The following is a 25,321-nucleotide window of genomic DNA, read 5'->3' on the forward strand; positions in this document are numbered from 1 at the left end:
TTTTACAGAGTTCGCCACTGCACAGCATTTCTTTTCATTGACCCACAGAAAAGCGGTGCTCTTTGAGTCGTCTGCTGGAGAGTGTAACACTTGTGTAACATGACGAAAGCGCCATAAAATTGGCTGGCAATTATATTTACTGGCAAGTAAATCGGACAACCTTCTGCTGTCGCCGGCCGCCTCGATTGCCGGCAATGAGCGCTCGCCTTCTCAAGTCCTCTACGGGCCGCGCTCCGCGATCGCTCTACGGGTAGACCGCGGTAGCAGACGACTCAACGATCACGGCGAGCCTTCATTGCGGCTCGTCGCTAGCGACCGAACTGCTCCGAGTCAGCCCAAAGCACGTGGCCACTAGGAGATCCACAATCAAACACACTTGTGCCCCGTCTTCAGCACTTCAAGCACAACCGTGTGGGAACTCAACTGCACACGGCATTCATATCGCGATTTAGACATCGATAACTATCGAAAGTTGCGAGTCGGTAGTCATACCTCCACTTGCAGCTCTGTTCATACATATTATTTTTGAAAGTAAACAATAGCGAGCCACGCGGAGGGAAAATAATAACTCGAAAATGGATAACGAACTGCAGTTTATCCGGATAGTTTACACAGTCCTCCATACATACAATACCTGGGTGAAGTACAGTGATAATCATCGGCAGAAATTTCAAGAGGAAAAACTTATGCTGCTAAAAAGACAACAGATGTGTCGAGCCCTCTTAACACTTTTATTGAAGCGTCGCAGACGTAGGGCAGTCTTCAAATCGTGTTGGATTGAGCGTGAATTATATCTAGACAACCACGGAAAATTTTGAGAATTATGTGTCCCTGGCTACACAGGTAAAAACGCACTATTAACTCTGGAGCAGGTTATCAGCTCGATTGTTGACCCCTCTCTGAGCTGATAACTGGGTCCAGAATTAATATTATGAACTGAGAAGAATCTTTCCAAAGATTTCTTTATCATTAAATTTGTCATTCTCACAGATCAGCACTTCCAAAAAAAATTCCGACTCTCTAGAACAACGTTCCGATACTTGTGTGACGAATTAACTCCTGTTGTATTAACTGTTTTGAAAGGAAACATTGATTACTGGAGCGTTGCTGATTTATTCGGAATTGGGAAAAGTACTGTTGGACATTTGCTTCACCAATTCTGCGATGCAGTACTGGATAGGTTTCATCAAGGGTTGGTTAGATTTCCAACTACAGAAAAAGAAAGAATTGCAGTGTCAGAAGGCTTCATGCTGAAATGGCAGTTTCCGGATTGTTTTGGGGCTATGGATGGGACGCACATTCCAATTCTTGCACCACCGGAATCGACAGAAGACTACCTCAATTATAAGTCATTTCATTCAATCGTCATCCTAGCAATAGTCGATTCCAATTACAGATTCATGTAACTACATGTACAGTAGGGTGCTTTGTTTGAAACAAACATTTCTTTTTTTTTTGCTTTCACGTGAAAACTTTGTGTTTTCTTTGTCAATATGGACAACAAAGTTTTTGTGTGAAATCGACAAAAAACATGTTCGTTTCAAACAAAGCACCTTAATGTACCCTTGTTGAGTTCGATTTTAAATGTCAGGAAAGTAACTATACCATGCTAAAACTTTTTACAGGTATGCTAATGTTGGAGCTCCAGGGCGCTGTACCGACGCATCCATTTTTCGCAGAAGCAGATTATTCACACAGTTCTCGGGTGCTCAAAATGAGCAGCCTCAATTGAAGACTAACTTACACATCATATCAGATGCAGCATTCCCTCTTTTACCGTGGATAATGAAACCCTTCCCCATTACAATTGATATGGCTTTGGCACAAAGAATTTTCAACTACAGGCTGAGTAGTGCTCGAATGACTGTGGAGAATTCGTTTGGCCGTTTGAAAGGACCCTGGAGGATTATTTTGAAAAGGGCAGACCTGACGCTTGATAACATGAAGAAGGTCGTCAAAACTTGTCTAATTCTTCATAATCTTTGTGAAAAAGCGGGTGACATTTTTTATCCAAAGTGGACTGCAAAAGGGCAATACCTCGAAGAAAAATATGGTAAAATTCCTAGTGTGCCCATCCCAGACAGACGAGCACCAGTAATCGCCAAAATCAAACAAGATATGCTAGCTGAAAGACTCATGAACGATGGTGTGTCTATCGATAGTTTAGACTGAATGGCCAGCTCAAATGAATGAATGAATTATCTGTGAGTTGTAATAAAATATGTATTGTATTTAAAAAAATGTGATTCGTTCAACAATGTATTTATATTTATAATAAAATCAACTTATATTAACTCAGACTTTCTTTTTCTTTATTTTAGGTATCACAACTTTAGTGTAGTTCAGTTCTGTTTGGCATATTAAACTATGCTGTAATAAAATATAGTATCTTTTCATAAAAATGTAACTTATAAGAAATTAGAATTTCAGTTCGGTTAACCTACACCTGTTGAGGCTGCCTTTCACTGACTAGGTGTTGTGTGGGACTTATGATATGTTCAATCTGTAGGTATTTTTTACTCTTTTTTACATATCAAAATATTGCTTGATTTAATGCGTTGGGAAAAGTGAATAGGTGATGTACCTGTTGGCTTCGTAGAGATGTTTGATTCTGAGTATTCAGATTTATTGATATTAACATATGGTTGCTCCACACGTTCGTACGATATAATACGTGGTTTCCTATCCTTCTCAGATATCTTTGGAATTTTAGAATTTATTTCAGACTGAATAAACTGGTAAACTGGATCAGTGCTTGTCTCTTCCTCTTCAGCTGTTTGTGCTTGGTGAGAGGGTAATAAGTAATCCGTATCGTTAAAATATTCGAGGTAAGACTCACATTCTTCCTGTTCATCTACGTATGATGCTACAGCTAGGGGTGAGTCCATGGCATCAACATATTCAACGATGCCATGGGTTTCACTGATGTCCTTCCCAACATATTGACCCATGTCTGTTGATTCTGGTACTGACCTGGCCGCCGAAGATACCATAGTGGATGACTTTTTGCTGCGTTTCATCCATGGTTGCTCAAATGACAGAGCAGTGACCGGTGGTACTTCAAAATTGTTTGTTACAAGGGGTGAGTATTTTTTCTTTTTAGGTATAGAATGTACTGCATTATTCCTTAGGTGTTTTTCAGGTTCGTTCATTAGTGGTATACCAAGAGAAACAGGTGAGGTTGCTTGGTTGACACTTTTCTCAGCAAGTTCTGCAAATGCATTTAAAAAACGTACCATCGAGGCTGCTACAAGATCGTCGCGTTGTTCATTGACTTTTTCTAGGTTTTCCATCCTGACTAAACGGTGTTGAAATGCTTCTTCTGTTTTTAGAAGCGTATCGATCAATTTATCCTCCTTTGAGTTTGCTCGGCGTAGGGTCTGGATCTGCATAAAAAGGTAAATCAATATCACGTTAAAGTTGAAAATTTGGCAAAGAACATACATTCTACGAATTCTCGAATTATTTGCCGTTTTTGCAACTGAAGGTGATAAGCTGCTCCTGAAAAAAAAATAGATCATGTTTAAAATAAATTCAGATGACATAACATATTTCAGTTAGTGGAACATTTACCGGCTTTGCTGTATGATTGACTGACTAGGTGATTCTTCAGTCGCTTCTACGTCTTCAGAACTACCCAGTTGCGATGACAAATTGGCTAAAAACAATTGTTTGATTTTTATTGCACCAAATTATATAACATTCACAATTTTGCTTTCACCATTGTATTGGACTCAGCACACAGAACCTACTCGCGAATGTAATAAATATTTCATGTAAATAGTACCGTCATCGAAATGTTCTTCTAAATCTGCAAGACTTTCGTCCATCAAATCATCATTTGCTGCATCTCTCTGGCCTAATACTTTGTGAATAATGGAGAAGTGTTTCCAATCTGGCGTGGAACTTCCTGAAACAATCATTTATTTTTAGATTAAATTTCATCACAAATTAAGATTAATTCAAATTTTGATCTACATAACATAAAAATAATGCACCTGATTTAGGCTTTTCACTCCTGTACTCGGTCTTCAGATTTCGGATCTTACTTTTGACCTCTTCACATGTATGTACGTACGTACGTATGTACATACTAATGAAGCCGAGTTCTTTGAGTTGCCTAGCTATAGATTCATAGATAAGATTGTGCCTGGTGGTGGAATAAAATTGTTTCTGTATCTTATCGGATGCCCATATTTCTAGTAGATGTAGGGTCTCGTCATCTCCAAAGACTTTTCGTTTTTTTTTTACTTTTTCATCAACATTTGACATTTTTGCTGACGCTGAGAACAAAGACGAGTGGGTGAGAGGGACGTTGACTTGAAAGAGGAATTTAGGGAAATTTTTCAGTCATAAATCGATCGTCATCTCGATTGCTATCGATATTATTCAGCAGATTGGATGTTTAATCGGGTTCCCAACAATCTTTAAACTCACCGTATTTGAACACAGGGCGCGCTCAGCTACACGAGTGCTTTAGCTCAGGTTCGCTTTAACCGACCGAGTTAAACACAGCGTGAAGACGGGGCATTGGCGTACCTTTAAAAGAACGGGCGGACTACCGAGTATCTATACTGCTAGGGCAGCAGAAAAGCGGAGTTGGGTTCGCGTTTCATCAAATATCTCCCTTATTCATAACATGAGAGCAAATATAAGATCACTTTCGACATATAAATCGGGGACAAACTTTCATTTAAATCTGATTTCAATAAATTCGGTCCCTGGACAGCTGAGATATGATGATCTCTGATCACCGATGGGCTCGTTTCACGATCACGATTAATACGCCGTGGTCGTCTTCGTACGCCAGCTATATGGCATCATCTGAAATTTGGAAACAAAAATGTTCCACCATAACTCTATCGTTGAGTGTAGATAGGAAAATTTACAAAATTTTTAAAATTTGATAATTACGATGATAATTGTGTGTCAGATAATTATTAATAGTAAATCCTGAGCATAATGATTTTTCAAACATTTTTATTACAAAAAACTGGGAAATGAAATTTTTAAAAATCAAAAAAAAAATAGATCCTATCGTTGGCCCAATTAGAGCATAGCTGGAAAATTTGCAGAAAAGGTGACAGTTTGCTGTGGAAAATTTTGAGAAAAATCGATCAGTACGTGTTTTTTGTAAATCAACAATTTGTACTTAAAAGTTGAAATTTTAATAGAAGTTTGATTCAAAAAAATTTTTTGATGTTTTTTACTGAAAATATGTTGAAAAAAGAACACTTATTGTCTTTTATAAAATTTCATTCAGACCTTTTTTCGCGCAGTTATAGGCGTTTCAAAAAAAAATCTCTGAATTGTTCAAAATTCGATATATCGAAATCGGTTGGAGGAAAAAATTTGAAAAAAAATCGTGAAGGCCTCTCTCAACCTATACTGATTGTGAAAGATAAAAAAATTTCAAAAAAATCCGAGATGCAAAAGCTAAATGGTATCCGATTTGGTATGGAATGCCCCATATGTAGTCTCTACTTTTTTCATAAGCGAAAAATGTTTGTCGTTTGCGATAGTATTTTCGAAAAAAAAATTCATAAAAAAACAGATCACAGCGCTGTTCAGAGGGAGGTTTGGAGTTTTCAAAACTTCATAATTCAAAAACTTGAGATCTCAAAAATTTGGAAAAAATCACTAAAGTGTTTGTAATCAAGAGCTACGATAAAAAGAATCACTGGAAAAATCGAAGATGGTGACTTTTTGTGGTTTGTCGAAATCACGTGGAATTCCTCATATACCATATCTATACTCATAGATATATTGAACTATATCGTTTAAAATGTGCTTCTACCGCGTGTCCGAGAATTAGCTTGCAATAAGAGTTAGTTGCATTTCCCGTTTTGTTAATTGCAGTGACATTGATTACCTGCTGTTAATTACATAGTTTAATAATCACTATTTCGTAATGTTGATATTGTATCGTTAATAAATGTTCCGATTGCCGGATCACATTCAAGCCCAACGGCATCGCGATCGAACCACCATGCAAGCTGCTGAAAAAATAATTAAAACACGTGATTGTCTAACCTTTATATTTCTGTTTGAAACCAGCTCAAACCGACCAACCAATCCAATCAAGAATGTAGTACGAAGTCGCGACGTTTTCTCCCCACTCCACGAAGTTCTCAAACACTTTACTCGGACGATACACGCTGGTATTCTGAACGCGCCCCTGCACCGACCTCCACCGACCTCTGACAAAATCCCGACACCCAAGAGGATCGAGAACGCAACACGAGAAATGAAACAGGCATTGATAGAGTCAAAAGGTGAACAAGTCAGTTTGACAACGATTATTAATCGATATTTGCTTGTTTATAGAAATGTAATAAACACTACAAAGAAAGAGAAACTAACTCAATTAAATGGAATGTCAAAACGAGATTAGATTTTATGAACAAAACATTAAGGGATGAAAAGAGAAGAACAGATATAACATTTTGAGGGTTAACGCGAAGTCGATTTCGAAGTTGAAAAGTTGGTTTTTGCACGAAATTATACATTCGACTATCGTTGATTCGCGCTTGCGCACAAAAATTGGGTGCGCAATTTCACGTTGTCCTCTCTGTATAATAATCCTACCAAAGCCACGCGGCAACAAGCCTACATTGAAGAAAAATTACATAATAGAACATATGTATATGTATGAAAAAATAGTATTAATGAAAAGGCATACGGAACAACTATTAAAAGCAGGAAAATTTCATGAAGAAGAATCAAAAGAGAGAAACAACGAGGATAAAGAAAAGAATAACCAAGATGAAGAACATTTAGTATAATAGGAAATACCAAGAGTTGAAAATGAAATTAAAAGTGATGAAGTAAAAAAAATTACAATTGCTGAATGAAAGAATGAATCATAATCTAATTGTAAGTGTAGTAGAGAGAAAATACAAGAGACAAATTCCTAAACTGAGGTAGAAAAGTAAAAATAAATAAAAGCAGGAGAAAAGAGGTGCAAAATGGAACGATGCACGAAAAAAAAAGTATAGAAAAGGTAAAAGCTATGGTTGAAATAGTAGAAGAGGGCGTTGATAGTATACCTTAAATATAAATCAAAGACTGAGGCGAATTGTTAAGCACGCGGATAGGCTAAGTTTATAAATAAATCGTTTAGAACTAGTGGGTAAAGAGTATAATGTGCGTATGAGATCAAGATTAGAAACAATCTGCAGACTAAGGATTAGACATCAGTTGTATTCCATACCGCATCCTGTCACACCTGTCCTGTTTAATAAAGTTATAGAATGTAGTCTTATAAACATGTGTATTCATTTCACCGATACATTACACTACTGAACCATAACTGAAGTATGCAACTAAGGGGCACGAGCTTGTATGCGTACTTATTTTGGAATATCTAGAATGTAAGAACATCTCGGAGTTGTATATGTTCCCATTCTACCCAATTTTCAACTTTATCGAACCATTTGCCGTGTGATTTTTATACGATCGTCGAAGGTATGTCTTGATTTCAATCCGTTCGTTTTTCATCAAAAGTAAGATAAATAAATAAATTTAGACCTATTGGATGAAATCCATATCATCACGTAAAGATGTAGGGGTGGCAGATTTTTTCTTTCCGGGAAACAGAAACCAATGCGAGGTATAATCGAAAAACTGACAAAACTATATATTTTTATTCACTCGGCGATTCTTCAGCAATTCAGCGAAAGCGGGATTTGTCGAAAAAACTTACTTACCTCTTCCTGGCCATCCAAAGATGCTGTTGAATGAATCCAGCCTACTAGACGGAAATTCGATTTTGTTCGAAAATCTATACCATAGATGTATTGAACTATATCTATAACGATGCCTTTTCACCCAATAAACTTGATAATGATAGCAAAGGTTATATTTTCATCAACCATGGCAATTGCGGCGGGGTAAACAATCATTCAACTAAATATATGTACATACGTACGTACGTACATACGTCGTATCGAAAGTAATTGACTGGCTTGATACATTGAGTAACTATACTTCGTACTCAGTGCGAAGTATAGTTACTCAATGCTTCATATGAACGAAATCAGCAAAAATATATTTAAAATATACCGCCACAACCTGCTGACGTGATACTAAAGTCAAATTGAATCTGTACCTTATTGATAATATGACCGTTTTTGACGTTTGCAAAAGGACTGCGAGTGGCAGGCATACGATGATCGTTCTTCTGTCGGAAGATAATTCTGCTTTATAAATAATCCGCTGAACGAACTTCTGCCTATTCTTGAAACATCCAAAAAAACGCGACTTCCACCGGAACTTGATCTTCTCCACACCTAGCTTCATCCGTCTTCTCCGAGGCTATCTGAAAATTTGAATAGAATGAAAATGAATTTGCAAATTTATACCCCTATAAATTTATCCTTCAAATTCAAGGCGGGTACCATTCCTGTTCATGCCTCATTATTGGCGATGTATTTTGGGAAAACAATCGTCTTTCTTTATCGCAATGCGTAATGGAGTGTTGTTGCGCGTGCGCGACACGACCATCGAAATCCCTCCTGCTAGGCCAGTCCTCCCGTTCGGAATATCTCGTCTTCAGGTCAGATATTTTTCCACCTGATCAACGTTAGCATCCAAATTTGTAAGTATTGCTTTTCCATTACAGAACCTATAGATCATTATCAAGTGCGAAGTAACGATCTCGGTAAAGTTTTATCAAGTTAAAATAATCTGAAAATCGCTAGGTTCACATCACTAACCGGCTTCCGTCGGAGCTACGTCGTCTGCCGTTCGGCGACCTCGACGATAGAAATCGTTTGAAAACCACGAATATCATGGTTGATCGTGAATTTCTAGTTAGTTCTATTGAAGAGGAGTAAAACCTCTTATTAACGAATATCAGTTTGCAAAACAAATTTCTGTCACCTTGTGTCAAGCGGAGGTTAGGCGGTCGGCTGTTGTGTCAGAAAATTGTGAACTGCGTCTTATGTAACTTTCGTTGCAGCTCAATAATACGGTTTGAACTGGTACTTTCTGCTTGCCACCTGGGTAAAATTGAGGAAGCGATTTGACGAAAAAAGTGGCCCTCATTATAGACTCAGAGCTTAATATGAGCATTAGAAAAACGATTTTATAAAATGCTGAATGATCCATTTGCTCATTATTAGCACTAATTACTTTGTTGTTCATCAGGACAGCTTGTTGGTTCAAAAATTTTTAACAGACAAGTACCCATGAATACGTGGTTGTTCTGCACTGTCGATTTCGTTTGTCTTATAAAATCAATTCAAGGACACCAGAAGAATTCTCATTACCTCTTGAAATTTCATATTGTTGAGGTAATCTGATTTTGTAATAAATGAAACCAGATGATGTTTGACACATGAATAAATGATACAGTTGTTTCAAGATTTCTCAAAACATTTGTTGAAGCACCACAAAATACACTGTTCGAATATCAACAAAAGACTTAAATTTGTAATTCATTTTTACCGACTTCCATTTGACTAAATGATCAAACAAACTTTAACCGACTTTGGGATTATAGTGCAAATTGCTTATTAAAGTTGAATGTTGTTTAGTACAAAATAATAGTAATATACCAAAGGTTTGGTTCGGAGAAACCAAACTAAACAATGTAAGCAGTGAAAGCAAAGTAAGCTAAGCAGTTTTGATTTTGCGGATATACGCAAGAAACTTTTAGACAATTGCTCAGGCATCACTCGGAAAACAAGCATCAAAGAATCTCAATTAGCTGTTTACGTATTTGTTACTTTAAACAGAGTAGTAGTGATCTCAACATAACTTTCATATTCGGTTAATTATGAATTTGTTAAACTTTCAATATACCAAAAATTTGACAGACGACTGTCTGTTCATATGAAAGGAAAAGATTTAGGAAAGGTTACTATAAATTGCATCTACATTTTTTCACCTTTGTGTCTCTTTTCAATCTGCTACAAAGCCGCAGGCATCTAGCCAAAGTATATGATAGTCAATGAAAAACTGTGCAAGGGTTAATAGTATAAGTCAGCCACATAGTGATCTAGAAAGTTCAAAAATATTCAAAGTAGTTTAAGATTCTAGCAACTTTCAGATGAGATTTTGATGTATTTTTGTAGGATTAAATTCAGTTATACTAAAATATGGGATAGAAATATGGCGTTATGTAATAATCATGTATAACCTTAGTACGCATAGAACTGCCAATACAAAGTGTAATTTGGAATCATTGCTGTTACAAAATGATTGCAATATTTGTCTCTCAATTAATAAAAACTTCACTCTTTTCCACCGCATCAAATCAAATTCTCACATCAATCTCTGAATTGCATGCCTTGCTGGTTATTCAAGCATTATATCAATTTATCTGATTTTGATCATCTGATTGCAGGAAATGGCACCTCCAACTTACGGTGACTTGGGCAAGAACGCTCGCGATGTATTTGGGAAGGGGTATCACTTTGGCCTTCTTAAATTGGATGTAAAAACCAAGACTGAGTCTGGCGTTGAATTCTCAAGTGGGGGTGTGTCCAACCAAGACACAGGCAAAGTCTTTGGCACTTTGGAGACCAAGTACAAGGTGAAGGAATATGGTCTAACCTTTACTGAGAAATGGAACACTGATAATACTTTGGGCACTGACATAAGTTTAGCCGATAAACTTTTGCAAGGATTGACGCTGGGATATAGCTGTACCTTCTCACCTCAAACAGGGTAAATAATTTAATTTAGTTGCTCTAGTCGATTTAAGCATCAGCTTTAATTGAAGATCTCGGATTTTATCGTTCATTAACTAAGCTGCAAATTCAGATAATTTACCAAAATCTGGTCAATGATTGGTTGATGCATTTTTTGCGCTGAAGTAGATAAATACTTGATACTTAATATTCGTCCAAAAACATAATGTCTGCACTATTTCTCTTCAAAAATGGTAAAACTATTTTTAATTCGTGAGACGAAATCTATGAATAGCATATTTGTTTTCAAAATATCTTTCCAGTATCGACTCATTGCTTGCCTTCTTTTCTATACAGAAGCAGAAGTGGCAAATTCAAGACTTCGTACAAACAAGAGTACGTATCTGCCAACGCTGATTTTGATCTGAGTCTTTCTAGCGGACCGCTTGTCCATGCATCTGCAGTCATTGGACACCAAGGTACTGGATACGTGAAAATTAGTTCAAATTCTGTTTATTCCAGCAATTGAATTGCTGGCACTGAACTCTTTAATATTGGAGATCACAAACACATTTCCAAACTATTTGTTACTAGGCTGGCTGGCCGGTTACCAAGTTAGCTTCGACTCTCAAAGAAGCAAGATTTCCAAGAATAATCTCGCTCTTGGATTCACTGCATCCGACTTTGCTGTACATACAGCTGTGTAAGTTCAAAATTTATATCATGATGGATTATTACTGTTGACGAATTCAAGATATCAACTGTAAAGACTAGCGCCACTGAAATAACTATGTAGTTCCACCCGATATCGTGCGATAGCTTACGGTTACAGAAATAAAGTCAGATTGCTGCTTCTTGCTGATTATTTTTGATCATCGATAACTGGCAGAAGATATAATTCAAGTATTGGGATTGTATGATTTTCTGTTCGACTAAAATACAAAGGATTCTACTAAAAGATCAGCCAGGGGAGGGGGGTAAGAGCGAAAATACATTACACAGAGAAAAAACTCGAAAAATTTTCCACTGAGGTTTCTTGGGCTTCTCAAAGTGGGAAGAACCCAGAAAAAGTAATAAAACGGGTCCTGTTGATGCGTTTAAGGGTACGCAAAAAGAGGTCACTATTTAACCAGGTTTCAGAGTTGAGAAGTTGAGATAAAATTGATAGTAGCCGCATGACAGTTGAAAGCATAACGATATAATTTATCTGGAAGACACAATTTTAACGTTATTTGAAAACCCTAAACGTGTGTTATTAGGAATGATGGTCGTGAGTTTGGAGGTTCCATTTACCACAAGGTGAAACCTGGCTTGGAAGGAGCTATTAACTTGGCTTGGAACTCAAGCGACAATGCGACGCAATTTGGACTTGGCGCAAAGTATGACCTTGATCGTGATGCCAGTGTAAGAGCCAAGCTCAACTCTCACCTTCAGATTGGGTTGGGATACCAGCAGAAATTACGCGACGGTAATTATTTATGATGGCTAATGATCTCTTAATACTAATATCTCGACCTTTGTGTCGATTTTTTAAATTTAAGCGTAATCAGAATTGAAACTGCGCTATTAATTTTTTTCAAATATCAACAACTTTGTGTCTCGAACATCTGAATACTAGTTTTCAAATCCCTTTTCATAGGTGTCACTGTAACATTGTCGACAAACATCGATGGCAAGAACTTCGGCTCTGGTGGCCATAAGATCGGCTTTGCTCTGGACCTTGAAGCTTAAGAAAAGTGTGCAAGGGTGGACTGTGTTCCATTGGTATCTACTGCACTTGTATTTCTTGTGTTATTTAATGGTCTACACCCATGTACCAACTTATCAGAAAAACAAATACTATAATCATTATCGTAAAGTAGACAGATAGATAGATTTATCCTCCGAAACAAGAGCCCCATGGTACCATCAAGCTCGTGCCAGCTATACTATGTAAATTAATAAGACAAGTAGCCCATCGTCGCAAGCAGAACTATTTTCAATAATTCAATTATCTCTACTAAAGAGTAGTTTTGACTAAACGACAACTTGTTATTACAAACTTTTAAATATTTGCATTGTTGTATTGTTGATGAATAATTTGTAACCTCAAATCCAGGCAGACTGACATCGAAATTTGCCTACAAATACGTACAATCGCTGCTTCAATACAACGCCGAAATAATTATATCGCATATGATTTGAACCCATTCCCGTAGAGCGATATGTTTACATCTCATTGTCAGATACACCAAACGAGCGATTTGTCAACCATAACTCATTTGACGCATATTTAGTTTGAAAAGTTGGCTGTATATAACCACGTTGACCATGTATGTAGTACGTACGTACATGTATCCCATGACCATGATGTCGACATTTTATTAAGTAACGAATTTTGTGATTTCAGGAAAAAAAATAAGCAAACATACAATAATGATGTTAAGACAACAGCTATAGAAATATGCCGCAGTATTGATAGCGATCGTGAATAAAACGAGTTTATTCAATTCTACAGTATTTCAAACTGATTGTCGAACACCACTGCAATATTGCACTTGATATTTCCTGCCCCTCTAGGTCCGAGCCCCAGCTTTCAAATGAACTAAGAGTTCTTTATCACAATATTGTATATGTATCAGATCTATGTATTAAGGAGGAAAGCTCAAATACTGAAATTTGAACGACCGAACCATGTAGCTCGTATTTTATTTACACTAGTAACAATTGCTGGATTTCGAATTTTTCACTATAAAATGGAAATGGTCGAAAAAGTTGAAGATTGGAGTCGAGTTTTTTCAATTTATAATTGTGCAAATAGTCATCAAATTTACCAAATGCAAATTTTTCTGGCCAAAACCAGGTGAGCCATCAGTGGAAAGTAGAAAAGGTATTTTCTTCTGACCACTGCGATCCTTTCAAACAAACACTCCGTCCAGTCATCATCAGATTCTTCAATAGTTGAAAATCAACCGAATTTTCAGAGTTTTTTTACATAATTCTTTGCTCTTTGCTGTTAGGAAGCAAGCTGTTGACAATTTTATTTTATTTTAGGGAATTCGTTCAATGTGTTGCATTCCTATCCAGACCTGGTAGCACAAATGCAGCACAGTGGTGACTTTTCCCTTGTAGTCCACAATTTCGCAGATTTTTACAGATACGTTGACTCACAATTAAAGTCTTTGAATGTATCTACTCGACGTCCATAAAATCTGTTCGTCATAACCCATCAGTGTACCATCTGGTCTTCCGTAGCTTTGGCTATCCATTCGGGTTCGGTCTGAGCTATCTTTTCAATGATCTGATTCACTTGATAACAAAGTGACTGTATCTGTTTGTCCCAAGTTGGCAATATCTCACGAGCTGTGAAAAAAAATGCAGTCACTATAAAATATGACTGACAACAGGTTTAATGCGTCATTTGATGGAAAACTTACTTTCGAAATGCACAATGGAATCAATTTGGTCAATATATCCGTTCATTCGGCCCTCTGTGATCATTTGGCTAGCAATTTTTTCAGCATTAGTCGGGGGTATTTCCAAGAGCGCACCTAATTCTTCGAAGGTAATGTTGTTATACAGTTTACTTGCTGACAACAAGTTGTGCTCTATAACGGCGCGATCAAGAATAGTTGAACCTAAACCATCAATGGTGCAAGCCTTTTGATGAGGTTGCAGCAGAGCCTCAAACCCCTGGAGTTCGGTTCGACGTATGATACGATCTAAGTACATTTTTTCAAGAATCGAATAAGCAGGTAGCTGTTGACAGCGTTCATCTTTAAATAAAGTTGCTAACATGCGACTTCTTTGCTGGCCTGTAAATGTGTAAAATTACTTTGATATCCATTTCTGTGCCAGAAAAATACATTTGAGTCAATAAATACCAGCAGATGCAAGGACGGTGCAAATCAGCGCGTTTCTAAGAGCAGTCATACGTTCGTCTTCGTGTATTATCGATCTATAGGACAACTCGTTATATCTTTGCGCTGCTTCGATGAATTTTCTTCTGTAGTCTAATACCCTTGCATAGCAAACTTTGTAGTAAATTTGAAGCTGCTCGTTCTTTGATTCGGCCTTAAAAATTAAGGCAATTTTGTAAAAAAAACAACCATTTTATATTTTTTTCACACAGGAGATGGAAATAAAGATTCACTCTGACAATGTGACATAAAATCTGAGTCTCGGATTTTTCAAAGTTTCCTTGAGATAACCATCACAGACATAGCTCGTCAATGGGTAAATGAATGAACAAAAAAATGGAAAATTTCAATCAAGTACTCATGGGAACACTATTCTAAAATATTATTTAAAAAGCCCTCACACGTTATAGAAAATATGGACATACTTGTAACAGGGAAGCTCTGTTGATGAATGCTTCAGCCTGTACTGGGTCGTCATCTTCCAAATAAAGCCGTGCAATCTTGAGGTAAGTTTCAAGTTTGTAGTCGACAGTGTACTGCCTGAAATAAGGTATTATTTTTATGGCCAATCACAGATTTCTCCACTTAGTTAACAGATCTACTAAATTTAAGACTGACTTTTGTCCGGTTTCCAATGGAATGCCGACCAACACATTTGCTGCTTCTCGCCAGTTCTGGTTGCGTTCATATATATCAGCAAGGTGCTGTCTGATGCTGGCAACTTGTTCTTCGAAAGAAATTACACGTGGCTGGACCTGGATAAAACAACAATTATTTTTGTAAATAAGACGGACTCTGTATTCAATTAGTTCATTTTTTTTATTGCTAGCAGGTTCTTGGCTAGTTCATTCTATGACAGCAAAAAAGACAAAAGCAAACCTTGTCAAGCGTGTAATGAGAAACCGCCTTTGAAGTTTCGTCCGGTAGAACAACTAGCCGGTTGCTGACTTCCGTCAAAACTTGTCTCGAGATAACTAAACTAACATTTTCATTGACAACTGAAAACAAACAATACTTGTATGTATGAGTAAATGTTATGAGAAAAGATCAACGATTATTTAGATGGAAAAACATACTTGCTTCGATAAAAACTTTCAAGGCATCTATCAGCTCTTCGCCCGATGACGTTAGGAGGGCATCTAAGATTGTGCGGTACCTGAAAATTAGAATAGATTAATCTAAGAACGCACTGCGGATTACATACTGGTGCGAAGAGGTATACTTTTCAGCTTGATCTTTGTGCGAACCACCAGAATGGGCTAAATTAGTCAGCTGTTGCCGCACGGAAGATACTGTCACAACCATCTTTTATGAAATTGCACCAATTTGTAGAGCACAATCTATAACCAAACTATAACAAGACTATAACCGACTGCCACTGACAGTCGTAGCGCCAGTGCTGCCCAAAAATGGTGAGCGGTAGTTAATAACCGCGCCGATCTTTCGAATCTCACTTCCTCCGTTTACCGCAATAAAAATATATATACCTACTTAAAACCTTTAAAACCATCTTTAGCTGACAATTATGACGATTAATCGTCGAATTGCCGATTTCCTAACTCCAGTTGAAGAGCGGACTTTCAGATAATTGCTCTATAAGCACGAACGTCAAACAACGGCTTTGAGTTTCAGGAATCCGATAAATATTTTTTCACAACTGAGTAATCCCCTGATCAAGTCACACGATTTTATGAGAGCGACATATTATTTCTGTCCCGAAATGGATGTAAGATATGTGTTTTTGCAAACAATATCTAAAATTTTACATTCGGAGTTACACTACCTCTAAAATTTTGGAACAAGTTTGGACAAATCTATTTGTCGGATCAAGTTCAGCTTGCGCTTATTTTCAACGTGAGGAAATAATCTGGCCATCCGTATATGGTTTATTATATTTTCCAATCACTGAGACTTTTTTTCTTTAATTTCGACCTTCAAAGGCACTTTCGTCTTCAACTCACCAGTCGAAAATCCTAAAAAAAAAGGCATCTCATTCTACGTCAAATATTGGATGATCCCTGAAATGGAGAGTCTATGGACTGTACGTACATTGTCAACGCACTGTGAATTGTAAAAAAATTTACGTTGATGGGCCTAGGTATGGCCTGAGTCCTTGACTAGGGCTTGGGTATTATTGAAGCCTCTGGCCTGAAATGGCGCATGCGCATAAAGCTAAATTGACATTTTCTTTTTGAATAATTTGTCCGATTTTGTTCTGCGTGTGTAAGAAGAACCATTTCGCTTACAATAGTCCCGAGTAAATAATCCGTAAGCTACAAACGAACTACAAACGATTGCACACAGATTAAATTGGATTTGGTGGAGATCGTGGAGATTTAAGAAGTCTGAATTCGTTGTTTAAGGTAGTGAGGGACCAACTTCACAAAATTCCGTAGGCGATTTGTTTTTGTTATTATCAACGAATGATTAACTGACAAACGTTAGGATTAGCACTACAATCATCTACAAACGAACTACAAACGATTGGGATTAGAAAAAGTCTGATCCGGGCAGATGAGAGGCTAAGTATATGGAGCTCCTGGAGGGCCTGTGCGTAACGGCCGGCAAAAAGAGCTCGTACAGTGCTACAGAACTGTTGTAGGTGGCGCCTTGCAAGTTCCTACGACGTGTTTTTAGCCGCGGATCAGGATAAACATGGCGAAATAAATATTGCCGAAGTGCGCGAAGAGCTGTGGGACTTTTTCGAGATCGTCGATTATTTAGGTCGCGTATTTCTCGCGGGTAGCCATCTCTTGTCTCACGGATCACGAGACAAGCTGAAACAAGTGACTCGTGGTGTTTTCCAAATAATATATTTTAAGTTTGGAACGCAGGAAAGTGCTGTAGTTCTTCGTACGTACCACGGTTCGTACACAACAGCGCGTGGTGCATTTCGGGACAGCAATGGTGGGCGCGTGATTTTGAACAAATTCCAGTTACCAGAGGAATTCATAGGTGAGTGTGATAAGCTGGTCCAAACAGCTCGGATAATATTCTAGTATAGAGCATTTCAACACGACTACAAAGTCGTAGGTGCAAAAGATGTTAGTCTAGGAAAAAAAAAGAATGCGAGCTCTCACGTCGGCACGGCACGCCCCCACAAGTCCCCCCCAGAGCAGCACGCACTTTATATGAACTAACCAGTTATAGGTTAACTCCGATTTTGCCCAATTTTGGGGCTGCTGGCGGGTAATATTAGCTGAATTAGCGGAGTATATGAAATACTCAGGTCACGTTATCTGCCAGAGTTTTATTTCTAAGCACGTGCAGTGGTTCAATCGTGGCAAAATTGTGTTTAAAACTGTTCGTAAGAAAATGGCGCGTTGATGCAACAAATGGCGCTAATGTGATCATCTTAGAGTGGGCTTCGGAATATCCTGCGTTATTTGAATTTGTGCGTTCGATTTTTGTAATTTTCGAGTATTACCGGTTGTCTTTCTCCATAGTTATATCGTGATGATGCACTTGGCGCATTTATGGCTCTTGAAATAATCGTCTGATTAGCAACTATTTGAATTTTTGAATTTTCAAATTCAACTCTGATGCAAGAATGCACCAGAACAGCAAACTTCATCCTTCTCTAGTTTAAATAAAATATTGACTGGTGCTATCAAAAAATTTGTTGTATCAAGCTCAGATAATATCCGGATTTTTGCATCTCAGAATTTGTCGCAACTCTCAACCTACCACTCACACATTTCTTACACACCACATATCTACCCTAAACCGAGCCTGTTACAAGCTTGGTGCTGTTTGTGACTTATGGTTTCATTTCATTAGTTTGTATGAAAACAATACCATACTCAGACCTCAGTTACATTATCAAATTGACTTACTATGACATTTGATTGACTTCTTGCCAATCTAACTTTGTGGCTGTATTAAATTTACTTTTTCTGATTTGACCTATATTTGAGTCTCGCCAAGATCAATTACAGAATACTTATGAATTATTTTGCAAAAAATTGATATTCCTATTAAAATAGAAAGATTAATGCGATAGCTTAGCTACCCATGTGATTGCAGGTGAAGGGTAACAGTTCTTACTTGAAGGATGTCTTCGGTTAACAAAAATTTGGGAGCTCGAGCCCTTGTTGAGCCTTTGAGTCTGGATTCACAGACTCTTAGCGATGGGGATCTCAGTGCCTTAACCTTGTCGCACAGCTCCGAGCAATACTCCACTAACGACTTTGAGGCTCTAGCCGATATTCAAGCTGAATTGGAATGTATGAATGACGAAGAGGTCATGACAACTGATGATGAAAACATGGTTCTGAAACAAGACATTGAAACAGAAACTATTGTGCCTGAAATAGAAGTAACAACTTCTGTGGATGACATTCAAGCCAAACAGATAATTTACACATCGGCCAATCCGAACAACCAGAATATCATATTTCAGACCAAGCCAACACTTCAAAGAGTACCTGCCTCTGCAATACAAGTAACATTTTGCCTTCCATTTTACCTTTATTACTAGTTTAGTCTCTATCAGAAGGCTTACTGATAATTTGTAGGTCAAGCCAAATGTGGCTCAACCATCTCAAAGCCAATCGATTATGATTGTGTCACCTGCAGGAGGCCAAGGTGCGAGTCAAATTTTGAAAATTTCTCATCCAACATCAGCTTCACCTGGCCAGCTACAATCACTAGCTCAAACTTTGATAACTGCAAAATCTGCAGATGGCAACATTGTGCAATTGCGATCCGCACCAAGCACAAGACCAATTGTTACCTCCACTCAGTCCGGAAGTATTACACTGAGCAATCTTCAGAGTGTTAAGCCTGTTCAAGCAGCAATAAAACGGCCTGCACAAGCTTTACAACAAAATAGAAACGTTAGTGTATTTTTGTTTTGGCTAATTCGCTTTCCATTTTATATGCAATTTCACCAGTTAGATGATTTGAACCGACTCGATGTTAAAATATAGACAGCTGATCAGATTAGAGATATTAATTTCAGGTTTATACGAAGATGATTCTGGCTGGTAATCAAGGACAGGCTGGTCAGCAGGTCTTGCTGACCAGTACCCAAAACGACAATCAGCAACCACAAACATTCAAGTTCATAACGAGCAGTGGAGCCAATCAGAGCATTCCAAGCCCAACAAAAACTATAACTTTTGCTCAAGCTCAGCAAATGGGGCTTCTTTCATCTGGAAAACTACAGCAGATACTTCCATCCTCGCCTCACAAACAGCAGGTATGTTCATGCAAAACAGATGCGCTACGCAAATGCTTCTATTCATAACCAAACGATAATTTTTGCCCATAAGAATACGTGGTAAATGCATGGTAGTCAGGAAATTTGGTTACCTCAAGGCAAGATTTTGAATAAATTTCGCAAGTCACATCGAGTCAACATGGAATTAAAATATATAATTACCAATTGCATTTATATGCTTCGTTCGAGTTATTAGTTACTATCCCACTTTCATTCCATTCATTTTCGAAATTGGGCCTCTCATTGGATCTGCTGTGGAACGTTGCAATTCTAATAATATGCTTCTATCACATTGTTCCAGGGTATTATTGTCAATAAATTAATTACTTCAACGTCAGCTCAGCCATCAAAAATGGCGATACTACCAGGCACCACTGTGAAATCACCGACAAAAATATTGCCAGCCCCAACTTCTATGACCAGCCAAGCAAAGTCATCTGTCATGTCCAACTCCCAAACCGCTACGTTTACCAGTGCTGGCAAAACTATGCAGCAAAGTCCTCAAAAAGTAATCATAAGACAGGTGAGAGACAATTAAGTTATTTGCGGTATAATAACACAGAGGACTAAACTCTTCGAGGTTTATAATCTTTCTTTAAACGTAACAGAATCCTGAACAGAATACTATAACAAATTTTTGGCGAGGTAAACACTCAACAACAAAACTAAGAATAAACCCAGTGCTCCCAGAAAAAATACCTATATTCAAAATGCAGTAACACGATGAAAAAAAGTTGAAGAATATTCTTTCAAAGATGATTTTCAAGATGGAAATTTCATCTTTAAGATGGTTTATCGAAATTTCTTTTCATGACTATTTATGATCCAAACTTTTTCATGAGATGTTTTCACAGAGTTTTCAACTTTGAGTTACGTTTTTGCATCATCTAGGATGCACTACAAGGAAGTATAGTCTATCACACACCCTGTCTGTGTGGCTTCGTATATCTACGTTTTACAATGATGGGTTCAAATTTTTTAAATGCTCGGTTTTGACATTATTCTTGTTGTGCTTCTCGGATAATAACAAATTGGTGTGTACCTACTCGTCGATCCTGCCTATATACCTGATGATTCATATTTGAATAACTTTATGAAAAGCAATTGCGTGAAGAAATTCGAAACGAAATTTCAGTCTGCAAAAGACTACCTTAAAAAATTCCCTGCAATTTGTTTGATGCTCCACAGAGAACCTTAAAAACTCAGTTTTCTCTCCGTTTCGTAACTCTATACTCAGACTTACGCTACGAGAATTGGGAAGACAATAAAACAATTGGGAAGACAGTAAAAGCGCCGATGAGGCCAAGAGTCGAAGAAGTAATTTCGGAATTAAAATACGAACCTCAATTTGTCGAAAATATAAATTTTGTGTTTTTTCCTCCAGAGCTCGCTCAAGCCTGGCACCGTCCTTGGCGGCAGCCAGGTGATAAGAATACCTGCCAACCAAAATCTTGTCAGTAGTTCCAATCAAGTTCATCAAATACAAATGCCTGGACGACAGGTAAGAAATGTTGAACTTAGAGCTTTAATTGTCATTGAAAACATGAGAAGACTTCAATCACCTTTAGCTTACAAAAAATCTTTGTCAAGCAGAATGAAATGTAATTCAATTTTATTATGAGGTGTTAGTTTTATTGTATACTTGTAGGTACAGTACGTACGTTTGGTAAGCACACCCTCATCTGGGACAAGCAACGTTGTGACTGTTGGGAAACCGAAATCTCAGACTTCGCTTCAGACTGTCGGAGTGACACATAAACTTGGCGGTCAACAACAAATTGTCAAGGTTCGAAAAACTCTAATTAATTATGATTTAGTAGTTTTTAGGTGAAAAATGTTGCGTTCAGAACTCTCTGTGCCAAAATTGTATCATTGTAGTTTAGAGCAACCGATAATATTACATTTTTTAAGGAAAGTGGTCAGCATTCAAATTTTTCTCTTTTTAGGTTTTACCGTTGAATACAAGCAATCAAACATTGAGAACAGTTGTACCAAAAACGGCATTGACCACTGGTGGTCAAAGACTACTTATTCCTGCATCAGCCTCTGTCAGTGGACAGCCAAAAAATGCTGTTGCTATACCTGCCTCAGCATTGAGTCAACTCGCTTCTGGTCAGGCTGTCTTGTCAACCAACTCCAATGTCGGTAACATCGTTGTACTCCCAGCTCAGTATATTCAACAACAGGTGATAACACGTTTTATTCTTGCAACTACATTCTTTGATGTCACACCTTTGTTCGATTCCTTCTTCAGACAAATGTATGGAAACTTAAATTTTGCCAATAGTACCAAGAAACAGTTTATGCCCCTTAACTCATCTAGATGTAAATCCATACCATGCCTGTGTACCTTTGCTTTGTTATTGATGATCCTGCAGCAACAATCAGAGGAGACAAAGGGAAAATCGCAGCAATCAACGCCGAGTTTGTTAGGATCTTCTCAGGCTTCATTAGCAAATTTATCAATCGGATCAATATCTGAGGGTAAAAACTCTCAGAAATCTTCATCCAGCCTCGAGGCCAATGGCATTCGACCCAGGAAACCTTGTAATTGTACCAAATCGCAATGCCTCAAACTGTAAGTAATTAAGGTAATTTGTCATATGATTAGCGGTAGAATGATAATATTTCCATAGCAATCCCATTATGAGTACGAATGATGGCTCGCCTATATCGATAGGGTAACTTAGTTTGGCTCCAACTTCGCCCTGAATAAAGGTTAACCCCAGGTACCTAATTTGACCTCAACTGGTAGCAAATTGCGTAACTCCTTTTTTTTCTTGGAAAATAGACTTCTAATTTCTTAAAATGTCATCAACTACCGAATGGATTAGATATCGCCATTTGCATCACTAGGCACCAGACAGTATGGTCACTTGGGATGTTGGGCAAAAAAAAGGGGAAAAAATCAATTTATTTAATCGTAATTATTAATTAAATTATTTATCTTTTGAAAAAAACAAATGGTTTAAAAGATTGTAAACTAATTGTATGGATTGTGATTTTTTAACGAAATTTAAAAATGCATAAATCAGCCGTCATTGCAACACATTGAAACCAAATGTTTCCAAGGCGCTTAATATTGAATCGCAGTAGGCAATGACTTTTGCTTTGTCACTTTGTTAACATTCCATTTGGAACAGAAGACAATCTAATGTGCTTCTAGAAAATTATAGAATGGAATAGCACACATTTTCTGGTAAAATGAACTGATATTTAAGGTACCTTAGTTTCAAATTAACGCGAAAAACGTCGGTTAACTGAACATTTGAATTCCTCGATCTCACAGTAACTTTATCTCTTCAGGTACTGCGATTGTTTTGCAAACGGAGAATTCTGCCACATGTGTAATTGTAATAACTGTTCTAACAACCTCGAAAACGAAGAAGAACGCCAGAGAGCAATCAAATCGTGCTTAGAGCGCAATCCTAATGCTTTTCGACCAAAAATTGGAAAAGGTCGCGAAACTGGGGATGATATAAGAAGGCACAATAAAGGTTGTAATTGCAAACGGAGTGGTTGTTTGAAAAACTATTGCGAGTGCTACGAGGTAAGAATGAAACGAATCTCTTGGATGAAAAATGAACTACTCAGAAATCCTAGATATTTATTAAAAGAAATCATTGTCCAGTTTGACAAACATTTCCAAAAGTAAGAAGAGCTCGAAAAGTTTTTTTTCCTCTTCTGATTTCCAAAGACCCTTGAGACCCTTTATGTCCTATGAGTTGACGAGTCCTGCTTTTCACGGTTCCCCGATTTATATTGATACATAAAGCTGTGTGTATTTTGTCAACGCAGGCAAAGATTCCTTGTTCTGGAAATTGCAAATGCGTAGGGTGTCGTAACGTGGAAGAACCAAATTTGGATAAAAAATCTTTGAAAGATTTGGCAGAGGAAGCCGAAACCAGAACGACACAGCTTGCTCAAAATAAAACCAAGTTCCAACTGATACCTGACATGGCGTTCAGACCACCTGCTATGTCAAACACTGGAGCAAGGTACACATTGCTTTACATTATTATATCATGTCTACCTAATCGCATCACCAATTTAGTGTTAGGTCACAAATGTATTTAAAGAAAATATTCTTATCTTGCAGACATAATTTCTACTATTCAAGTCAAAACTAGTCTCTACTAGTCAAAAGAGTTTCTATATAAGGCTAAAATTTATTATTCTTGTGTTTACAGACAACCATTTAACTTCTTAACCGACAAAGTGGTTGAAATTACGTGCCAGTGTTTAATGGCGCAGGCCGAAGAAGCTGAGCGAAGTATGCTGGATGATGAGACGTCGCAACGATTGATAATTGAAGAATTTGGCCGATGTTTAAAAGAAATTATTGAATCTGCACATAAAGCGGAAACTACCTAGCATTCTTATGGACCTGAGAAGTTGCGTAATTACCACATTTCACGAATGTATTCAAATATTACAGAATTAAGGAGCATTGCACTATGGGTACAATAGCATAGTAAACAAATATTGGAGGTATAGTATCAGTATCATAGGAAAGGGTGTCGAATACCAAAAGAACATTTAGAATGCAATAAATATTTTTTCGTTAGTAAAAGTGACCAGACTGTCTGGTCGTGGAATGCTTCACTTGTGAATTACACACTGATTTTGGAAAAAGAATCAGCCCTACGTATGTACCTTTCCATTCCCTCCGGCAGTAGTGCTTGTCAATTTTTAGCATATAAAATTATCCGTTTTTTGTTATGATTTCTGTTTGCCAAGTAAATTCGTATGCTAGACTTTTTTGAGTTCAAATGACACTGGGTATGCTTTCACTGAAACTGCCGATGCTAGTAGTAACTCGGACAATTTTGAAGTTCCCATTATCGAGAGTACCAAACCGTGGCTGTGCTACAGTACAGACACAACACCTGGACTCACATCGGCTACTACAAACAAAGCTAGTGCTCATACATCAAACTCATCAATCATCCAGGGACGAAAATGCACTGACATTGTTTATCTAAAATATCAACACTTACCGTAAACCTACAACGATATTGAGGCCACAGCAGCAAGAGTAGATTGAAAGACTGCTAAGCTGCTACAAGTAATGGAACGTAAAATAAAATTATGGTGAGTAGCAATTATCAAAATGTTTTCCGTCGAGTACATTTCTGGTTTCGAATAACTACTCTCAAACCAAATCAAGAATACTCTTTCAATCTTGTTTGGACCTTGGTTCATCTCTATTGAGAGACAATAACATCGCTACTCTCTCTAACGATATTCATCGGAAAGATAGGAAGGTAATTACGTTACAGCCAAAGAATTTAAACTTCACAAAACAATTGCGCCATATTTAAAAATAGGTATGTCGGTGAGCGATTATTCAGATGTAAAACACTGGGAGAAGCAAAGTGACTAGATCAGAATTATATACATATATATTTGCCCAGATTTATCACTTATTATTTTGAAGATGGAATAATAATTAGAAAATCAGCACAGTACTATTGACTTTTCTATTAGAACAGGTTCTATTAATTGTAATCAATATTTTTTGAATTTATACAATTACAAGTATTCTGCAAATCTAATGA

General features: G+C 37.5%; 5 protein-coding genes and 1 long non-coding RNA gene across 11 annotated transcripts; 3 read left to right on the forward strand and 3 right to left on the reverse strand.

The window, feature by feature from the left end:
* Positions 1 to 98: 98 nt before the first annotated feature.
* LOC125501315 (protein ANTAGONIST OF LIKE HETEROCHROMATIN PROTEIN 1-like) lies at positions 99 to 2,892 on the forward strand. Of its 3 annotated transcripts, none has more exons than XM_048656609.1 (3): positions 99 to 843; positions 991 to 1,402; positions 1,626 to 2,892. In XM_048656609.1, the coding sequence occupies exons 2-3, from the start codon at positions 1,248 to 1,250 to the stop codon at positions 2,170 to 2,172; spliced, it is 702 nt and encodes a 233-aa protein (XP_048512566.1). In that variant the 5' UTR covers positions 99 to 843; positions 991 to 1,247; the 3' UTR covers positions 2,173 to 2,892. The 3 variants fall into 3 exon arrangements, with proteins under 3 accessions (XP_048512566.1, XP_048512565.1, XP_048512567.1); XM_048656608.1 differs by having other exon boundaries at positions 1,084 to 1,402; XM_048656610.1 differs by having other exon boundaries at positions 99 to 1,344.
* On the reverse strand, positions 2,210 to 7,861 carry LOC125501317. Its single transcript, XM_048656619.1, has 6 exons — positions 7,710 to 7,861; positions 3,999 to 4,283; positions 3,788 to 3,910; positions 3,574 to 3,658; positions 3,445 to 3,501; positions 2,210 to 3,386 (listed from the first exon to the last, which is right to left on the reverse strand). Exons 2-6 carry the CDS (start codon positions 4,270 to 4,272, stop codon positions 3,344 to 3,346), a joined length of 582 nt encoding a protein of 193 aa, XP_048512576.1. The 5' UTR covers positions 4,273 to 4,283; positions 7,710 to 7,861; the 3' UTR covers positions 2,210 to 3,343.
* A 584-nt stretch (positions 7,862 to 8,445) lies between these two features.
* LOC105692996 (voltage-dependent anion-selective channel-like) lies at positions 8,446 to 13,126 on the forward strand. 2 transcript variants are annotated; one of them, XM_020856375.2, is made up of 6 exons: positions 8,446 to 8,599; positions 10,352 to 10,674; positions 10,995 to 11,116; positions 11,232 to 11,340; positions 11,897 to 12,105; positions 12,277 to 12,402. In XM_020856375.2, exons 2-6 carry the CDS (start codon positions 10,355 to 10,357, stop codon positions 12,366 to 12,368), a joined length of 852 nt encoding a protein of 283 aa, XP_020712034.1. In that variant the 5' UTR covers positions 8,446 to 8,599; positions 10,352 to 10,354; the 3' UTR covers positions 12,369 to 12,402. The 2 variants fall into 2 exon arrangements, with proteins under 2 accessions (XP_020712034.1, XP_012268029.1); XM_012412606.3 differs by lacking the exon at positions 8,446 to 8,599 and adding an exon at positions 13,027 to 13,126 and having other exon boundaries at positions 12,277 to 12,401.
* A 168-nt stretch (positions 13,127 to 13,294) lies between these two features.
* On the reverse strand, positions 13,295 to 15,920 carry LOC105692995 (COP9 signalosome complex subunit 4). The gene is made up of 8 exons (XM_012412605.3): positions 15,759 to 15,920; positions 15,613 to 15,692; positions 15,416 to 15,534; positions 15,155 to 15,291; positions 14,962 to 15,076; positions 14,501 to 14,690; positions 14,054 to 14,431; positions 13,295 to 13,979 (listed from the first exon to the last, which is right to left on the reverse strand). Exons 1-8 carry the CDS (start codon positions 15,839 to 15,841, stop codon positions 13,846 to 13,848), a joined length of 1,236 nt encoding a protein of 411 aa, XP_012268028.2. The 5' UTR covers positions 15,842 to 15,920; the 3' UTR covers positions 13,295 to 13,845.
* A 1,248-nt stretch (positions 15,921 to 17,168) lies between these two features.
* LOC105693002 (protein lin-54 homolog) lies at positions 17,169 to 24,398 on the forward strand. Of its 3 annotated transcripts, none has more exons than XM_020856373.2 (12): positions 17,169 to 17,491; positions 18,545 to 18,980; positions 19,054 to 19,374; positions 19,500 to 19,739; positions 20,062 to 20,283; positions 21,145 to 21,261; positions 21,409 to 21,546; positions 21,707 to 21,946; positions 22,139 to 22,338; positions 23,067 to 23,310; positions 23,559 to 23,758; positions 23,951 to 24,398. In XM_020856373.2, exons 2-12 carry the CDS (start codon positions 18,591 to 18,593, stop codon positions 24,132 to 24,134), a joined length of 2,496 nt encoding a protein of 831 aa, XP_020712032.2. In that variant the 5' UTR covers positions 17,169 to 17,491; positions 18,545 to 18,590; the 3' UTR covers positions 24,135 to 24,398. The 3 variants fall into 3 exon arrangements, with proteins under 3 accessions (XP_020712032.2, XP_012268042.2, XP_012268043.2); XM_012412619.3 differs by having other exon boundaries at positions 18,563 to 18,980; XM_012412620.3 differs by lacking the exon at positions 17,169 to 17,491 and adding an exon at positions 17,665 to 17,930 and having other exon boundaries at positions 18,563 to 18,980.
* LOC125501319 lies at positions 21,947 to 22,888 on the reverse strand. Its single transcript, XR_007278852.1, has 2 exons — positions 22,111 to 22,888; positions 21,947 to 22,005 (listed from the first exon to the last, which is right to left on the reverse strand). It is a non-coding gene; the product is annotated as an uncharacterized LOC125501319 (long non-coding RNA).
* Positions 24,399 to 25,321: the final 923 nt, after the last annotated feature.

Source organism: Athalia rosae, chromosome 6 (assembly GCF_917208135.1).
Source record: "Athalia rosae chromosome 6, iyAthRosa1.1, whole genome shotgun sequence".
Classification (NCBI taxonomy): domain Eukaryota; kingdom Metazoa; phylum Arthropoda; class Insecta; order Hymenoptera; family Athaliidae; genus Athalia; species Athalia rosae.

What these genes read in the sequence shown, in the direction of transcription:
- LOC125501317 (XM_048656619.1), bottom strand. Translation starts at nt 4,272, where the DNA reads ATGTCAAATGTTGATGAAAAAGTAAAAAAAAAACGAAAAGTCTTTGGA. An exon ending in GAGTGAAAAGCCTAAATCAG is followed by an intron (nt 3,911 to 3,998) that starts GTGCATTATTTT and finishes TGATTGTTTCAG; the next exon opens with GAAGTTCCACGCCAGATTGG. An exon ending in AATTCGAGAATTCGTAGAAT is followed by an intron (nt 3,387 to 3,444) that starts GTATGTTCTTTG and finishes CTTTTTATGCAG; the next exon opens with ATCCAGACCCTACGCCGAGC.
- LOC105692996 (XM_020856375.2), top strand. Translation starts at nt 10,355, where the DNA reads ATGGCACCTCCAACTTACGGTGACTTGGGCAAGAACGCTCGCGATGTA. An exon ending in ACCTTCTCACCTCAAACAGG is followed by an intron (nt 10,675 to 10,994) that starts GTAAATAATTTA and finishes TTTTCTATACAG; the next exon opens with AAGCAGAAGTGGCAAATTCA. An exon ending in TTTGCTGTACATACAGCTGT is followed by an intron (nt 11,341 to 11,896) that starts GTAAGTTCAAAA and finishes GTGTGTTATTAG; the next exon opens with GAATGATGGTCGTGAGTTTG.
- LOC125501315 (XM_048656609.1), top strand. Translation starts at nt 1,248, where the DNA reads ATGCTGAAATGGCAGTTTCCGGATTGTTTTGGGGCTATGGATGGGACG. An exon ending in GATTCCAATTACAGATTCAT is followed by an intron (nt 1,403 to 1,625) that starts GTAACTACATGT and finishes AACTTTTTACAG; the next exon opens with GTATGCTAATGTTGGAGCTC.
- LOC105692995 (XM_012412605.3), bottom strand. Translation starts at nt 15,841, where the DNA reads ATGGTTGTGACAGTATCTTCCGTGCGGCAACAGCTGACTAATTTAGCC. An exon ending in CCATTGGAAACCGGACAAAA is followed by an intron (nt 15,077 to 15,154) that starts GTCAGTCTTAAA and finishes ACCTTATTTCAG; the next exon opens with GCAGTACACTGTCGACTACA. An exon ending in CACCGTCCTTGCATCTGCTG is followed by an intron (nt 14,432 to 14,500) that starts GTATTTATTGAC and finishes ACACATTTACAG; the next exon opens with GCCAGCAAAGAAGTCGCATG.
- LOC105693002 (XM_020856373.2), top strand. Translation starts at nt 18,591, where the DNA reads ATGTCTTCGGTTAACAAAAATTTGGGAGCTCGAGCCCTTGTTGAGCCT. An exon ending in TACAAATGCCTGGACGACAG is followed by an intron (nt 21,262 to 21,408) that starts GTAAGAAATGTT and finishes GTATACTTGTAG; the next exon opens with GTACAGTACGTACGTTTGGT. An exon ending in ATGTCAAACACTGGAGCAAG is followed by an intron (nt 23,759 to 23,950) that starts GTACACATTGCT and finishes TTGTGTTTACAG; the next exon opens with ACAACCATTTAACTTCTTAA.